The 18,073-nt window shown below is 53.8% G+C and overlaps 2 protein-coding genes across 2 annotated transcripts in view; one reads left to right on the top strand and one right to left on the bottom strand.

The window, feature by feature from the left end:
- Positions 1-1,143, bottom strand: part of LOC121851254 (glutamate receptor ionotropic, NMDA 2B-like) — a 4,086-nt gene extending 2,943 nt beyond the window's left edge. Inside the window, exon 1 of the mRNA XM_042344952.1 lies at positions 949-1,143. Within this exon, the coding sequence (XP_042200886.1) occupies positions 949-1,143 (195 nt within the window). The remainder of the gene's footprint in view (positions 1-948) is intronic.
- Positions 1,144-2,437: 1,294 nt separating this feature from the next.
- LOC103191357 (glutamate receptor ionotropic, NMDA 2B) lies at positions 2,438-14,760 on the top strand (the record flags this gene model as incomplete). Its single annotated transcript, XM_042345104.1, has 9 exons — positions 2,438-2,455; positions 3,780-3,942; positions 4,899-5,024; positions 6,037-6,266; positions 6,920-7,080; positions 9,471-9,658; positions 11,478-11,716; positions 12,916-13,886; positions 13,950-14,760. Coding segments are annotated over 9 exons (2,907 nt in total), but the record flags the coding sequence as incomplete, so codon positions are not given.
- Between the last annotated feature and the right edge of the window lie 3,313 nt (positions 14,761-18,073).

The following is an 18,073-nucleotide window of genomic DNA, read 5'->3' as shown; positions in this document are numbered from 1 at the left end:
GCTTTTGCCTTTGAGACAGTGCCTTATCACGTCTTTGAGACGTCTCAAAGCGCTTGACGGAATTTACTGTAAAGTGAATTGACTGTGTATTTTGTGGGCGAAAAGGCTGACAACTGGAAACAGCACGTAAAATAAAATTTCATGCAACAATAAGGATTGAGTGCTCCTGACATGTTGGGCACTTTTTTTTTCTTTTTTTTCTTTTATTTTTCTGGATTGTGTGAGAATGTTTGAGAGTCACGATCCCTGGATAATGTGATTTCGGAGACTGTGGAGGGATGAGGGGAGAGGCCGGGAGGTCAGTGATTTGACATCGGTGCTGAGTAAGCAAAATGAAGTGCTTTTTTTTGTGACGATGAAGCCTTTCACACCTTACGCTGTAAGGAACGGAGCTGACAATGAGGAACAACACAATGTATTTTTAAAATGTGTTGTTAGTTGCAGGTTCGAAGCAGAATGTGCAACTTTGCACCTCAAACGTTTCCTATTAATCTGCAGGGGTTTTAATCCAAACCCTGTCTGTATTTGATCCAGCGCCTTTCACGTCAGCAGGACTTCTCGAAGCGTTTCACAGGGTTCGCTGTGAAACACAGCGACTGTGTGTTTTGTGGGCACACAATTTGCACACAGCGACGTTCCCGTAAACAGCGTGCGTGATTTTATCCGGAGGATTGTCAGCCAGGGAGAGTGAAATTGCCTTCTCTTTTCCCCCAGCGACCCAGGAGATCTTTAACGTCTGCCCGAACAGTGCACAGACGAGGAGTGAGGTTTAACGCCTCATTTGAAAGACCGTGTGTCCAACCCTCCCCTCCAAGGTCGGCCTAGACTGTGAGCTGAAAGTCCCCGACGTGGGGGTTTGAACCCGCAACCGCCTGACTTGGAGGTGGTAGAGTGAGCGACTGAGACATAGATCTTGCGGGAAAGTGAATGAGAATGAGACGAGCTCACCTCGCCAACCAGCCCATTCCACGTTCCGTTGATTTTCTTGCCGTGTTTTCCGTTGGTCACCAGGTAGAGATCGTAGGTGAATTTGACGTACTTGGCAATCTTCTTCAGTATATCAATGCAAAATCCTTTACAGCAGCGTTTGATGTAGATGCCTCCTTCTGTTTGGTTACTGGGGGCCAAACAAAGATAAATCATCACTGCAGCGTACACAGCAACAATAGTAAAGTTACATTTATAAAGCACCTTTCATGTCAAGAGGGCGTCCCAAGGTTGGGGATGGGGGTGATCAGGATATCTATCTCACATGGTTACTATAATAATCCGCGCTTTGATACAGCGCCTTATCACCTCATCGAGACGTCTGAAAGCGCTTCACGGGATATGCTGCACAGTGCAGTGACTGTGTATTTTGTGGGCAAAAAAACGCGGCTAGTGAGGGCTGGGTGTGGGCTCGGGGCTGGGTGTGGGCTACAACAACAACAACAAGATTCCATTTATTGAGCGCTTTTCACGTCGGGAGGACGTGAAGGCGCTGGGTGTGGGCTGGGTGCTGGGGGCTGGGTGCGGGCTGGGTGTGGCTGGGTGTGGGCTGGGGGCTGGGTGTGGGCTGGGTGTGGGCTCGGGGCTGGGTGTGGTCTGGGGGCTGGGGGCTGGGTGTGGGCTGGGGCTGGGTGTGGGCTGGGGGCTGGGTGTGGGCTGAGGGCTGGGCTGGGTGTGGGCTGAGTGTGGGCTGGGGCTAGGCTGGGCTGAGGGCTGGGCTGGGTGCGGGCTGGGGTCTGGGTGTGGGCTGCGTGCTGGGTTGCGGGCTGGGGTGCGCTGGGGGCTGGGGGTGTGTGGGCTGGGTGCTGGGCTGGGTGCTGGGCTGGGTGCTGGGGCTGGGTGCGGTGTGGGCTGGGGGCTGGGTGTGGGCTGGGGGCTGGGTGTGGGCTGGGTGCTGGGCTGGGTGTGGGCTGGGGGCTGGGTGGGGGCTGGGTGTGGGCTGGGGGCTGGGTGTGGGCTCGGGGCTGGGCTGAGGGCTGGGCTGGGTGTGGGCTGAATGTGGGCGGGTGCCGGGGTGTGGTCTGGGGCTGGGTGTGGGCTGGGGTGCTGGGTGGGCTGGGTGTGGGCTGGGGGCTGGGTGCTGGGCTGAGGGCTGCGTGTGGGCTGGGGGCTGGGTGCGGGGCTGGGGCTGGGCTGGGCTGGGTGTGGGGGCAAATTATCACTATTATGGTTGACTCAGTCACCCGCACAGACTCGTCTCGAGTCAGAATTTTGTGAGTTCAAGCCCCAAGCAAGGGCTTTAAGCTCAACAGTCCAGGCTGACGCTCCAGGGCAGGGCTGGGGGGAGAGAGCCCCGTGTTGTCAGAGGTGCTGCCTTTCAGATTTTAAAAAATTTTTTGGGGGGTCAGTCGGGTGTCTGACACATGCGTAAACCCACCACTGTTGTTTAAGATCCAAACCGAGCTGAGAATTCTCCACATCCCACCTACACATGGAAATCTCAGAGATAGATGGTTGGAATGGAATGCGCTCTCTCTCTCTCTCCCTGGAGGGACGCCCCCCTCCTTACCTAATTCCGGAGAGTATTAAGCGCAGGTTGGCGAGAGCCAAGGCTTGGAGTGTGTTGTGATGGGGGTAACTGCTGGAGTCTAACCAGCTAAACCCACACCCAGCGTGGCCATTGAGAGCACTGTCTGGCCAAGCTTTCCCGCTGCTTGTCCAGCTAGGACCACCCTATCCGTTAGGGCTTTAGCTGCGGGAATAACAGGAGCTGAGGGGGAGGATTCCCTGTCCAGCTGATGAGACGTTAAACTTCACTCCACATCTGCGTCCTGTTCATTAAAGATCTCCTGCGGCGCTGGGGGAAAAGAGAAGGGAGTCTCTCTCTCTTTCTCCAGGTATCCTGGTCGACAATCTCCCAGATAAAATCACTTGTTTACTTCATGGTGGGTATGTCACTGTGCCCAAAAAGACTGCCACATTTGCCTATAAAACACACATTCACTGCACTTTCCAGTGAATCAATCCTGTGAAGTGTTTTGAGACGTCCCTGGGATGTGAAACTCTTTGATCCAGTTAGGATTTACTGAATTTCGCTGTTACTGAATATGGTGTTTTTTCCCCACCTTATGTTGCCTGGGGAAGGGAGGAGGTGGGGAGAGAGAGTGAGAGTGAGAGGGGAGAGAGAGAGTAGAGGGAAGGAGAGGGTCTGAGGGTGTTCACACATCCTGTGTGCTGCCGGGCGAAACATTAGGCAAGTTTCCTTACTCTGCACACACACACACGAGCACACACATACACACACACTTACACATGCCTCGGTTTACCAGCAATAAGTAGGAACCCGGTTGTTAGTCGATTGACGAATCGCTTTTCGAAGGTAATTATCCTTTCAAAATAAAAATTGGCCGCTCAATCCATGACTGTTTATGGGGACGTCGTTGGGCGCAATTGGCTACCGCATTTCGCCCACAAAACACACAGTATCTATACTTCACAGTATATCCTGTGAACTGCTTCGAGACGTCTTGAATACGTGATAAGGCGCTCTGTCAAATGCAAGGCTTATTATTAATATTATGGTTCTGTTACAGGGTTTCCTTACTCCACACAGAGCCTAATAATAATTCCTCCAAAACAAAAACAATAATAAATTGGTCATTTTCAATCTACGACTGTTTGTGGGGCATTGCTGTGCGCAATCGGCTGCCGCGTTCGCCCACAAATATACAGTCACTTCACTTTACAGTGTGTTCTGTGAAGCGCTTTGGGATGTCCTCCCGACGTGAAAAGCGCTATATCAAATGAGAGGATTATTATTATTATTATTATTAATGCTCTCTCTCCTCTCTCTCTCTCAGGTGGTCAGGAAGAAGGCCCACATGGCGGTTGGCTCTCTGACCATCAATGAAGAACGTTCTGAGGTCGTGGATTTTTCTGTACCTTTCATAGAGACTGGAATCAGCGTCATGGTCTCCCGGAGCAATGGCACCGTCTCCCCCTCAGCGTTCCTAGGTAACTGGCCTCTGACACCCTCTCCCCTCTCCTCCTCTCACACACTCTCCCTCCCTTTCCCCCTCCCCTTCCAACTCCCCTCTCCTCTCAGCCTCTCCCTCACTTTCCCCTCTCCTCTCTCCCTCTCACACCCTCTCCCTCCTTCTCCCACCCCTCACACCCTCTCCCACTCTCTACCCTCTCCTCTCACTCTCTCTCCCCACCTTCTCCGTTCCCCATCCTCTCCCCTCCCTTCTCACTGTATCGCGTCCCCCGCCTTTCTCTCCTCCCTTTCCTATTGTCTCCCTCTCTCCCCTCCTCTTCCTCTGGCCTCCTCTCGTTGCCCCCTCCTTTTCCTATCCCTTCCGCTCTCCCTCCTCTCTCTCTCCCCTCTTGTCCTCTCCCCCCTCTCTCTCCGCAGCCCACATTCCGAGGCTCACTCCTTCTGTTTGGCTCTGCTCTCTCGGATTGTACTGTGTGCTGTGCGAGATACGTACAGAGTGTTGCATGCTCTATGCTGCGTGCTATGCGCTCTATACTGCTGTAACTCAGTGGTTAGGGCCTTCGCCTCGCAAGTGAGAGTCCCGGGTTTGATTCCCGGCAGGATGAAACATTGGGCAAGTTTCCCTACTCCACACACGCGCCTCTGTTTACTCAGCAGTAAGTAGGAACCCGGTTTTTAGTCGATTGACTGATTGCTTTTCTGGGGTAATAATCCCTCCAAAATAATTAAAAATAATTTGGTCGCTCAATCCACGACTGTTTGTGGGGGACGTCGCTGGGCGCAATTGGCTGCCGTGTTTCACCCACAAAATATACAGTCACTTCACTTTATGGTTTATCCCATAAGGCGCTGTGTTGAATGCAGGGATTATTATCTTACATTTAAGATGCTGTGTGCTCCAGGCTCAGTTGCGATGCTCTTTGCTGTGGCTGATGCTTACGCTGTCCTCTCTCCTCTCCTCTCCTGTCCACAGAGCCGTTCAGTGCTGACGTCTGGGTTATGATGTTTGTGATGCTGTTGATTGTCTCAGCAGTGGCTGTCTTTGTCTTTGAGTATTTCAGCCCCGTGGGGTATAATCGCTGCTTGGCAGATGGTCGCGGTAAGTGATGTTAATTCGGTCGCTCAACCCACGGCTGTTTGTGGGGACATCGCTGGACACAAACGTCACTCCCCTCGCTCACTCATACTTCAGGGTCTCTGAGCTCACAGTCTAGGCTGTCGCTCCAGCGCAGTGCTGGGGGGGGGAAGAGCGCTCCATTGCAGGAGGTTCCATCCTTCGGGTGAGACGTTAAGCCTTTCACCTCGGACGTCCGTGCCCTGATCAGGCGGACGTTAAATAATTCTGGTGGAAAAGAGAAGGGATTTTCCCCCAGATCAATCACGGGGCATTGCCATGTGCAAATTGGCTGCACTTTTGCACACAAAACACATAGTCACTGCACTTCACAGTGAAGCCTCTGCGAGACATCTAGATGTTGTAGGCGCGGCGTCAAATGGCAGGATTAAGGTCATTGTCCTCACAAGAAGTCTGTCTCGGGACCAAAGCCCTCCGCTGTATTTCCAAAGGCATCGTTCAGCGAGCTAGATATCTGAGGTCTAGTTACAGCCTCCATTGGCCAAGGAGATGAGTTGAGGCCTAGTCCAGGGCTCCATTGACCATGTGGATGAGTTGAGATGATAACTACCAATGTTTTGTCCGGTAGCTCAGTGGTTAGACCCCCTCACCTCGCAAGGATTCGATTCCCAGGCAGAGCGAAATGTTGAGAAAGTTTCCTTACTCCACCCACATGCCTCTGTTTACCCGGCAATACGTAGGAACCCGGTTGTTAGTCAATTGGCCGATTAATTCAATTCAATCCAGGACTGTTTTGTGGGGGCGTCGCTGGGCACAATTGGCTGCTGTGTTTCGCCTACGAAATACACAGTCACTACGCTTTACAGTGTGTCCTCTGAAGCGCCTTGAGACATCTCGAAGACCTGATAAGGCGTTATATCAAATGCAAGGATTATTATTGCCACACTGAAGCCAAATTTAAACCTATTAGGTTAGCCGGCGAGAGGAGAGCAGAGTGGCTGCGTGGATTAACCATTGCATGCCTTGCTCGTTTCAGAGCCTGGAGGACCCTCCTTCACTATCGGCAAAGCCATTTGGCTGCTGTGGGGGCTGGTGTTCAACAACTCTGTGCCGGTGCAGAATCCAAAGGGAACGACGAGCAAAATCATGGTGTCCGTCTGGGCTTTCTTCGCTGTCATCTTCCTGGCCAGTTACACAGCCAACCTGGCAGCCTTCATGATCCAAGAAGAATATGTGGATCAAGTGTCCGGCCTGAGCGATAACAAGGTGAGTTAGGCCCAAAGTCCTCCCTTCCCCATTCCACGCTCCACCAGCCTATCACCCCCATCCTGTAGTTCAGTGGTTAGAGCACTTGCCTCTCAAGTGAGATATCTGGGTTCAATTCCCGGCAGGGCGAAACCTTGGGCAAGTTTCCTTACCCCACACTCCTAATAATAATCCCTCAAGAAAAAAAAACAATAATAAATTGGCCATTTTCAATCCACGACTGTTTGTGGGACACTGCTGTGCACAATTGGCTGCCGCATTTGCCCACAAGTGTACAGTCAATTCACTTTAGTCTATTCTGTGAAGAGCTTTGAGACGTGGCTCAGTCACTCCCACTCTCATCCTGAGGCGGAAGGTTAAGGGTTCGATCCCCGTGTTTGGGACTCTGAGCTCACGGCCTAGGCTAATGCTCCATTCTCACTCAATAAGTGCATTGATGGGTTTCTGTGTGTGTCAGACACCCGGCCGGTCACGCTGACGGGTTTCCGTGTGTGTCAGACATCCGGCCGGTCACGGTGACGGGTTTCCGTGTGTGTCAGACACATGGCTGGTCACGGGGATGGGTTTCAGTGTGAGTCATACACCCGCCATCTAGACGTTAATTAAATCACCCCTCAACCTTGTGATCTTGTGATTTCTTTTTCTTTCCACAGTTTCAAAGTCCCAATGACTTTTCGCCACCGTTTCGTTTCGGAACCGTCCCCAACGGGAGCACAGAGAGGAACATCCGCAACAATTACCCAGAGATGCACTCATACATGACGAAGTTCAACCAGAAGTCTGTGCTGGATGCTCTCGTGAGCCTCAAGGCTGGGTAAATTCTGTTTGGTCTACAATGAGCGGAAACCCGTCACCAGGCGTCTGTCACACATGGAAATCTGTCACCGTGACCAGCCGGGTGTCTGACACACACAGAAACCCGTCACCGTGACCAGCCGGGTGTCTGACACACACAGAAACCCGTCACCGTGACCAGCCGGGTGTCTGACACACACAGAAACCCGTCACCGTGACCGGCCGGGTGTCTGACACACACAGAAACCCGTCACCGTGACCGGCCGGGTGTCTGACACACACAGAAACCCGTCACCGTGACCAGCCGGGTGTCTGACACACAAATGCGCGGAAATCCATCACTAGGATCACACCCCCAACACCCCATTGGAGCGTCATCGTAGATTATGTGATTCCATGACCTGACATGGGGCTTGAACCCACAATTTTCTGACTCCTAGACGAGACACTATCACTGAGTTGATACACAATATACATCGCAAATCGAGTTAGCCTTCGGCCCGCGACAGAACCTCTCAGTAACAATGCAGCCTCTTAACAACTTAATTATTTGTGTAGATGTCCATAAACATCGTCACTAAGTACGTACAGTAATAAATTGGTTCAGGGTAATGTTCTGGTTAAGTGTTTCATTTATTTGCCGGAGTCCCCTATCGCCTTCAGTAATCAGAGTTTGCTGCTTGTAAATTGGTAGCCACTGAACAGCGCTAACACAGCACATACACACGCAAAACGGGCACCCGCGCACACACGTACACACTCACAGACACACACTCAGATAGACACCCATGCACGCATGCAGGCACTCATAGACGCACAAAATCACAGACACACACAGACAGACACACAGACACAGACACCCACAGACACACATACAACTCCAACACATCCCAACACGTACATCTCTTTTCCAACATTGCCACAGTATCTTTGTGTCAGACGCCCGGTTGATCAATGTGACAGGTTAACACACGTGAGCAGGCATGTACGGGAGCTCAGGGCATGCTGACGTGATTAGGTGCTGTATCAAACACGAGGATTATTATTATTATGATGATGATGTTGTAGAGATGATTGATCTGCTCTGGTCAAGATCACAAACGACATCCTGACCATGTGTGACCAGGGCTCCCTCTGCCTCCTCGTCCTCCTCAACCTCTCCGCCGCCTTTGACACCATGGACCACTCAATCCTCCTCCACCTCCTCCCACCTCAACCTTCAAGGTTCTGTCCTTGACTGGATCAGGTCCTACCTTTCACGCCTCCTCCATTTCGTCACAGCCACCGGCTTCTCCTCCAGTCCCCAAACCGTCGCGTGCGGTGTTCCTCAGGGCTCTGACCTCAGTCCCCTCCTCTTCATCCTCTACATGCTCCCCCTTGGTGACCTCGTCGGCAGACATGGGATAAATTTCCACATGTATGCGGATGACGCCCAACTCTATCTCTCTGCCTCCACCCTCAACTCCAGGACTACTGAGATCCTGACCGACTGCCCGTCCGACATCAAGTCCTGAATGAGGGACAACTTTCTCCAACTCAACGTCAGCAAGACCAAGGCTCTCCTCATTGGCTCTCGCTAGCGCCTCCGCACCTCGGGCAGTGGCAGCATGAGCCTCCACGGCTGCACAATCAACCTCACTGAGCCAGTCAGGAACCTGGGGGTCTTGTTTGACCCTGAACTGTCCTTTCTCCCCCACATCCGCGCCATGACCGGCACTGCCCACCACCACCTCCACAACATTGCCAGACTCCGCCACTGCCTCACCCCTCAGCCCCCAAACCCTCACCCACACATTCGTCACCTCAAGGCTCGATTACAGGAACTTCCTCCTCATCGGCCTTCCCAACTCTTCGCTTCACATCCTGCAGATCATCCAAAACTGCAGCTCGTGTACTCTCAGACTCCGCGACCCCATCACTCCCACCCTCTCCCAACTCCACTGGCTCCCCATCCCCCAGAGGATCGAGTTCAAGATCCCTGTCCTCACCTTTAAGGCCATCCATGGCCTTGCCCCCTCCTACCTCTCTGACCTGCTGACTCCCAACCAACCTGCCCACTCCTTCCATTCATCAGGCTGTGGTCTACTCCATATCTCCTGCCCGACCCATCCTATCATCGGGTGGCGGGCTTTCAGCCACTCTGCCCCCACACTCTGGAACTCCATCCCACGGTCCCTTTGCCTCGCTTCCTCCCTTGCTTCCTTCAAGGCCGGTCTCAAGACCTTTCTCTTCGACCATGCCTTTGGCCTCCCTCCCACCTCTCTGCCTTCCCTCACCCCTACACCACCCCTCCCCCATGCTTAGGCCCCGACACCTGACTGTTCAGCGCTTTGAGACGTCCTCCCGCTCTATAAATATGATTTTGTTGTTGTTGTAGAGATGATTGATGGTGTGATTTCCTCTCCGCAGTAAACTGGACGCTTTTATATACGACGCAGCGGTGCTGAATTACATGGCGGGGAGAGACGAGGGCTGCAAATTGGTCACCATCGGCAGCGGGAAGGTATTTGCCACGACCGGCTACGGCATTGCCATCCAGAAGGTCAGCGGCTGGAAACGGCCTGTCGACCTCGCCATCCTCCAGCTATTTGGCGATGGTGAGAAAGTCACTCACTCCATATACTCGCCCCCCCTCTCTCTCTTTCTCTCTTCTCTCGCTCTCGCTCACTCATAGTCGCACTCACTCACTCACTCACTCACTCACACAGTCTCACTCACAACACACACAGGCTCACTCACTCACTCACTCACTCACTCACTCACTCTCACACAGTCTCACACACTCACTCACAGTCTCACTCACTCCCATAGTCTCTCTTACACTCACTCACAGTCTCACTCACTCACACACACTCGTAGTCTCACTCACTCACACAGTCTCACTCACACACTCAGTCTTCACTCCTTCCCTCCCTCCTCCCTCCCTCCCTCCCGGGATGAGCTCCCTGTTAGTCCCGACGGGTGTCATCGTTGGGCCTGTCTTGCTGTTGTTGAGCTGTGTGTTGCTGGTGGTGACAGCGCCTGTGAATAGTGTAGCAGGTCCCAGTGAGTCATGAACTGCCATTAATATGTAGCTCCCGATGACATTCTAAAAGCCTCAATTAAATCCTTTTGCCTGACTCCCAAACACTCTAAGAATAGCAAATGACCTTGTTTACGCACATATATCCACACATAGATTCCACACACGCTACACAACACAGACACAAAGACACACTCACAATCTCTCTCCAACGTAATTCTCTCTCTCTGGCTGTGTTGATCTCTCTCTCTATTTCTATCTCTCTCTTTCAGCGCTGATCCCTCGCTCTCTCTGATCCCTCTTTCTCTGACCTTCCTCTCTCTCTCTAAACTCTCTCTCCCTCACTCTCTCTGATCCCTCGCTCTCTCTGATCTCCCTCTCTCTGATCTCCGTCTCTCTCTCTGATCTCCCTATCTCTGATCTCCCTCTCTCTCTCTCTCTCTCTCTCACTCTCACTCTTTCTGATCTTTCTCCACTCCATCCTCCTCCATCTTCTCTCCTCTCACCTCAACCTTCAAGGTTCTGTACTTGAATGGTTTAGGTCTTATCTCTACTCCAATTTGTCTCCGCCAATGGTTTCACTCCTGATTGGCTCCCGTTAGCACTTCAGCACCTCAGGCGCTGGCAGCGTCAGCATCCACGGAGGCCCACATCCCCTCACCAAGCCAGTCAGGAACCTGGGCGTCTTGTTCGGTTCGACCCACAACTGTCCTTTCTCCCCCATATCCATGCCATGACCCGCTCTGCCTTCCCCCACCTCCGCAACATCACCGACTCTGCCACTGCCTCACCCCTCAGGCCATCAAAACCCGCCGATACGCATTCGCAAACTTGTCCTTGTCGATCTTCTCAACTCGTCCGTCCACAAGCTCCAGATCATCCAGAACTGGATCTCGTGTCCTCTCCCGCACCAGGCTCTGTGACTCCATCACCCCCCACCCTCGCCCGGCTCCACTGGCTCCCCATCCCACAGAAGATACAGGTCAAATCCTCATCTTCACTTTCAAGGCCATCCATGGCCATGCCCACTCCCTACCTCTCTGACCTGCTGACCCCCTATCAACCTGTCCACTCCCTCTGCTCAGCAGGATCCAGCCTGCTCCATGTTTCCTGCCCGACCTGCGCCAACATCGGTGGTCGGGCTTTCAGCCTCTTTGCCCCCATCCTTTGGAACTCCATCCCACATTCGCTTCCCTCTCTTGCCTCCTTCAATGCACGAGTCAAACCCCTCGATTTTGAACGTGCCTTCAACCATCCTCCTACCTCTCTGTCCGCCCTCATCCCAACCCTGATCACTTTCTCTCTCTCTCTCTCTCTCCCTCTGTGGGGCTAATCCCTCTCTGGGCTAATTTCTCTCTGGGCTGACTTCAGTGTCTCTGACTTCCCCACCTCAGGGGACATGGAGGAGCTGGAGGCCTTGTGGCTCACTGGAATCTGTCACAATGAGAAGAATGAGGTGATGAGCAGCCAGCTAGACTTGGACAACATGGCCGGGGTCTTCTACATGCTGGGGGCAGCCATGGCCCTAAGTCTCATCACCTTCATCTGTGAACATCTCTTCTACTGGCAGCTACGCTACTGTTTCATGGGGGTCTGTAGCGGCACTCCAGGAGCGGTCTTCTCTGTCAGCAGGGTAAATAAAGCCTCTCTCCATCTCCTGTAGCTCAGGAGTAAGAGTCCTCGCAAGCAAGTAAAAGGACCTGGGTTCGATTCCCGGGCAGGGGGTAAAGAGTTGGGCAAGTTTCCTTACCCCCTCCACACACACACACACACACGCGCCTCTGTTTACCAGCAATAACTAGGAACCCGGTTGTTAGACGATTGGGGGATCGCTTTTCCGGAGGTAATAATCCCTCCAAAAAAAGTATAAAAAAATAATAATTTGGTCACTCAATCCATGACTGTTTGTGGGACGTTGCTGGGCACCATTAGCTGCCGCGTTTCGTCCACAAAATACACAGTCACTACATCAATATAGTGTACTTTGCAGGATACAGTACATCCCATGAAGCGCTTTGAGACGTCTCGACGCGATGATAAGATGCGCAGTGTCAAATGCAAGGATTATTATCTCATCCCCCGGGTTGGTGGGGAGGGGTGGGGGAGGGGGGGGGGGTGGGGGGGAGCTAGGGGAGTAAATGGGGTCTCCTCGGGGCTGTCCAAGGTGAAATGTTTGTCAGAATCCGAGTTCCTGAGCCAGGTGGGTCCCCATTTCCACTGTCCACAAAATCTGTGATAGGGAGCCAGTGGCGAGGACTTATGTGATGGGGGGGGTGGGGGAGCGCTCCCCATCCTCCACCATCTGCAGCCTCTGCACCCTAAAACTCTGTCACTCAATCCTTGCCTCCTTCTTCCCCATCTTCAGATCGTGCCCGAAGATTTTTTGCTTGGTCCGTGCTTTGTGGTCTCCCCCCTCCCCACTCCCCCCCCCCTCCCCACTCCCCCCCCTCCCCACTCCCCCCCCCCACACCCCCTCGCGCGCAGTGTCAGATTCCGCCACTGTTCAGCATTCCAGGACACAACGCTGCGTGAGAGGCAACGTTGTTGTTGTTGTTGTTTATGATACACTTACTCAGCGACCCCTCACGCAGGGCAGTGGCGCAGAGCGTTTGCGTGACGGTGGCGGGCACGATGCCAAGCTGGGGGGCAGGTGGGCGTAGGTCACGGGTCGAATAGGAAGGTCTTCAGGCGAGACCTGAATATGGGGCAGGAAGGGGCGAGGCGGGTGGTGAGGAGCACGTTGATGAGGGAGGGCTGCGGTGGGGGGTCCGAGGCTCCGTGGCAGGTGAGCGCGACCAGTAACCGGCAGTGTGTGCACTTGCCGCCCTCCAGGGGATCTACAGCTGTATACACGGAGTGCACATCGAGGAGCCGCAGTCCTGTGGGGGATCACCCAATGGCACCGTCAACGACACCCACTCCAACATCATGCGGCTGCTGCGAACCGCCAAGACCATGGCCACGCTGAGCGGGGTGAACGGCGGGCAGTACGGCTCTCCCCCCAGCGCCCTGGATTACGTGGGACGGGACCCGGTGGGCTTCGAGCCCTCCGAGCACAGGCGCAGTCTGGTCCACTCGGACCTCAAGGCCTACCAGCCCGAGGACAACCTGTTCAGCGACTACATCAGTGAGGTGGAGCGGACCTTCGGCAACTTGCACACGGGCAAGGACGGTAACGGCATCTTCCAGGATCATTACTACCATCACCGGCCGCACAGCATCGGCAGCGCCAGCTCACTGGATATCCCGTACGAGTGCGATAATGCGCTGTTCGGGACCCAGACCCGGTCGCTGTCCCGGAAGCCCATCGAGATCGGTCTGCCCCTGAAACGCAGCCACTTGAGTGACAGCTACGAGAGCCACAAGTACCCGTTCAAGGGCGACCGCTACGCCCACGACGACCTGATCCGCTCCGACGTGTCCGACATCTCCACCCACACCGTGACCTACGGCAACATCGGCAGCGCCAAGCGGCGCAAACAGTACAAGGACAGCCTGCGCAAGCGCCCGGCCTCCGCCAAGTCCCGCAAGGAGTTCGACGAGATCGAGCTGGCGTTCCGCCGCAGAGCGGCAAACGCGCCCGACCGCAAGGCCCGCTTCTTCAACAAGGACAAACTGCGGGATTTTTACCGGGATCAGTTCCGCTCGAAGGAACCGGCCGCGCACTGGGAGCACGTGGACCTGACAGAGCTGTACAAGGGCCGGGAAGAGGAGGACGGTTACGGTCGGGACGCAGAGACCCCGCAGCGACTCAACCTCGTCCACCACGGGGGGCTCGGGCTGGGGCTCGGGCTGGGGCTGGGGCTCGGGATGGGGGAGTATGGAATGGTGGGCGAGAGGAAAGCCAACGCGCTGGGTCCCGCCAGCGGCTTGTGGGAGTCGAACGCTCTGGACTGGGGCGAGCACCACCCGCCCGGTTACTGCGCGGCCAAGGGTCACGGCTACAGTGCCGGGGGGCAGAGCGCCGGGCGGACAGCCTGCGCCCGCTGCGAGTCCTGCAAGAAGCCGGCGGCGCTGTACGACATCAGTGAGGACAACTCGGGGCCCGACGTGGAGCGGTGCCCGCCAGGCGGGGTCACGGTGGGGGTCGCAGCCAACGTCAAGCACCATCAGAGCCCCGCGGGCTCGGCCAAGCTCCAGCGGCGGGACCGAGGCAAACTGCGGCGGCAGCACTCGTACGACACCTTCGTGGAGACGCAGAAGGACGAGGGGGTGAGCGTCGCGCCCCGGAGCGTCAGCTTGAAGGAGAAAGACCGCTTCGTGGAGGGAAGCCCCTACGCCCACCTGTTCGAGATGCCCCCCGAGCCCCTCTTCACGTCCAGGCCCGAACCCCACAACCCGAGCGGCTACATGCTCAGCAAGTCACTGTACCCAGACCGGGTCACCCACAACCCCTTCATCCCCACCTTCGGAGACGACCAGTGCCTCCTCCACGGCTCCAAGTCTTACTTCTTCAAACCCACGATCAGCGGCAAACTCCGCTCCGACTCCCGGCACTCCGCCAAGTCCGTCTCCTCGGTCTTCGGGGCAGTGCCCGCCCGCTTTCAGAAAGAGATGTGTCCGGCCGGCCAGCCCGCGCCCTGCATGGCGAACAATAAAAACCCGCTGGGAGCGTTCAACGGAGCCAGCAACGGGCACGTGTACGAGAAATTGTCCAGCATCGAGTCTGACGTCTGAAGGACAAGGAAGGAGTCAAGCGTCCAGACCTACTCCAGCATTGTGTTAGATTCTGGCTGATCTGTACCTCATACTCCATTGACCTGCCTTCTCCCCCTTGATACCCTGACTCCAGTTCAAGTTGACCCGCAATCTTGGGCTGTGTGTGTGTGTGTGTGTGTGTGTGTTTGGGGGGTGGGGAGGGAAGGGGAAGGGAAGAATTGCGGTGTAGGAAAATAATGTTTCATTCCTAACCTAACTGGCCTAACTCCAACTTTAAGATAACACCCCCTGCCCCACCCCCTCCCCCCGCATCTTGTCCCAGGGCTTGTTTGGACACTCCCTCCACAACCCCACACACACTCACATACACCCACACACACCCCACCCCGCCCCTCGGGAAGCAAGCTGAGAGCAGGAGACGTTTGTCTGTTTGAGCTTTGTGCAAACCGACTGCCATCTTTTTTGTGTAGTGTGTAGTTTCTGTGTGGGTTGGGGTGTGTGGGGTGGGGGCGGTGGGTGACAGGGAGGGTGCAGTGTGTGTGTTTATTGAGTGGATGTTGGGGTTTTGAGGAATGGTGGGGGGGGTGGGAAGGGGCTGTTGGGGAAAGAAGAGTGTGTGTGGGGAATTGGCCCAGATTGGCAGTGGGCGTGTGTACAGTAACGAGGTTGTGATAGGTCTGTGAGCTGCCCACTCTGCCCCACACCCCTCCAGCCAGACCCCACCACATCTATCTAGGGTCACCCCTTTAAGGGGACATGAGCTATAGGTAGATGGCAGCCATATTTGAGGCTGTCATGGAGCCTGTACAGTGAGGAGGAAGGGCAGCCATATTTGAGAATGGCATGGATCCTGTATGGTGAGGAGGGATGCGGTCATCTTTGATGCTGGCATGGAGGTGTCTACTGCTGACTTAAGGGGGATCGACTATTCAGCTCCCCCACCCACCACCCCTTTGCATCACCCCTTTGCGAGTGGGAGATGAATCTCAGAGTCCCGCCAGACCTTCTCCCCACTCAGAAAGGTGTCTCGCGCTACCTAATCGAGAGCCTGTGAAAAGATTCTCTTTCCTGACGGAGGGAACCCTCGAATCCCTCCACGTCGAGTCAAATCTTAAGCACAAACAAAATGTAGGGTTTTAGCACATTCAACAGCTCGGCCTCCAGGGGGCAGCTTTCTGGAGGAACCGGCTTGGCCATGGCACTTGGCTGGTGCCACATGAGCTGGAGAAAGTCAAGGGCGTGGATTGGGACTTAGTAAAGAACCAGTAAAGTTCGGTGTAGTGATGGCAGTTTGGTCGGACGGGCATTCTGGAGGGTGAGATCAGATGAGCTGCATCCGAACTGATCTTACAATCTTGGGAAATGTGTCTTAGATTTCTCCCTCCTCCTCCTCCTCCTCCCCCCTCCCTCCCTGGCTCCCTCTCCCCCTCCCTCCCTCTCTCCCTCCCCAAACACAAAGGGATTCTCTCTCTGATGTGGAATGTGATGCTGTGTATCTAGCACCATGCTGTGTTATGCACGTGATGTCTTTTTGACCTGGGGATGGGTGGGGTGTATGTTTGGTGTTGTGGTAACAGGCAGCATGGTGAGGGCTGGCAACGCAGGTTGGATTTACTCAGCGTTCATCGCATCTGGGAGCGCTTAATAGAGAGGGCTGGACGCTGAGCCTGGGGAGAGGGCTGAAGAGGTGGGTTTTAAGGTCGGATTTAAAGAGGCAGAGGGAGTGTAGTGACTGAATGCGGAGCTGGGTCTTTTGGATGAAGTCTCTCACATTAATTCCTTCAATGAAGGGAGTTGCTTTCTTTCTCTCTCTCTCCCCCGGTGTCCTGGCCAACCATGTGGTAAATAAAGCCAGTGTCACTTAACTCCACGGATGTTTGTGGGACATCGCTGTGCGCAATTGGCTGCCGTTCCGCCCACAAAATACACACTCCACCTTACAGTATAGCCTTGAAGCGCTTTGAGACGTCTCAGCGACGTGAGTAGGCGCTATATTGAATGCAATGATAATTATGATATGTTAGTACAATGTTACTGCCCCCCTCCCACCCCCCACCCGCTCTGGAGGTTGATTGATTGTCATATTGTGAGCTTATTTGAGTGACACTATGGGTAAGAGGTCACACAAGATGTTCACCTCAGCCCTGAATTGTCGTCAAGTTGGGAAACACAATATTCAAAGCCTTGCACGTAAAGCTTCCTCTGCAATTTTTGGGAACTAGAAAATAAATGGAAACAAAACCACTGACTCCAGTCAGATTTTCGATTGCTTCGTCTTTTCAAATTTATCAAATTTCCTTCAACTCTGCTACCTGGGAATGTAGAGTGAGCTTTACTCTGTCTCTAACCTGTTGTTTCTGACCTGGGAGTGTGGACCCACAGTGTAGAGGGAGCTTTACTGTGTCTCTAACCCGTGCTGTGGCTTTCCCTGCTAAATATCCCTCACCTTGCAGTGAATGTATTAAGGGAAACTTGCAATAACACAATTAGTTATAGCTTTGACATTAGGAACATATCATAGGCTGAAAAGATTGAAATTAACTGATGACTAGATACACAAATCTGCTAGTTCAAGTTTACGAGGATTTATATAAAAATTGGATCCACAGAAATGTTTGATGTGATGTGTTAATTATCAAGAGTGGTAAATTATCACATGATGCATTTTACCCCCCTATTTTCCGGAAGAGGTCTCGGAATGTGTGCCAATAGTTGGAAACGGACCAAGTGAGTGTCCAGCTCCAAGTGTTGGCTTTGAGACGTTCTGGCTAACAAATCTGGCGGTTGTGTCCTCTTAGTCAATCAGCATAAAAGGGCTTATTCATTGCCAGTTGGCAAATGTTCCCCATTTTAAGGCCAGGATTGGGATGGATGGGTGTGGGCACCGGGGATGCAGGAAGGGGAAAGGTGACCAAAAGGGGGACGGAGGGGTAGGTCTTGAGATGGACCTTTGAACGAGGTGTTTGAGCTAAGAAGGAAGCAAGCCGGAGGGACTCCAGGATAGCCTGAAATCCTGCCCTCCGATGGTGGGTCGGGTGGGGGAATGTGAAGCAGGCTACTCGCTGAGCCAAGGAAACGGGTCAGTATGGTTTGAGGAGAAGTCGGGTAACGTGGGGTGAGAGAGTGGAGAGATATAAAGAGTGATTGCTCATCACTTGTCTTCAGGCATCAAGAAAGAGCAGGTTGAGATTGTCCCCAGGTCCCCAAACAGATGTCTTTTCCCTGTGAACCAGGAATAGATTTTTATCAACCAGTTGTGCCTAGTTTCTGCCACGAGAGACTACAGTAGCTAAGACTGATAAATTCCTTGACCAGACAAACAGAAACACAA

The sequence above is a fragment of the Callorhinchus milii genome, unplaced genomic scaffold (assembly GCF_018977255.1).
Source record: "Callorhinchus milii isolate IMCB2004 unplaced genomic scaffold, IMCB_Cmil_1.0 Scaffold31, whole genome shotgun sequence".
NCBI lineage: Eukaryota > Metazoa > Chordata > Chondrichthyes > Chimaeriformes > Callorhinchidae > Callorhinchus > Callorhinchus milii.
Note: the sequence above shows the minus strand (reverse complement) of the source record. Positions and strands in the feature narration are given on the sequence as shown.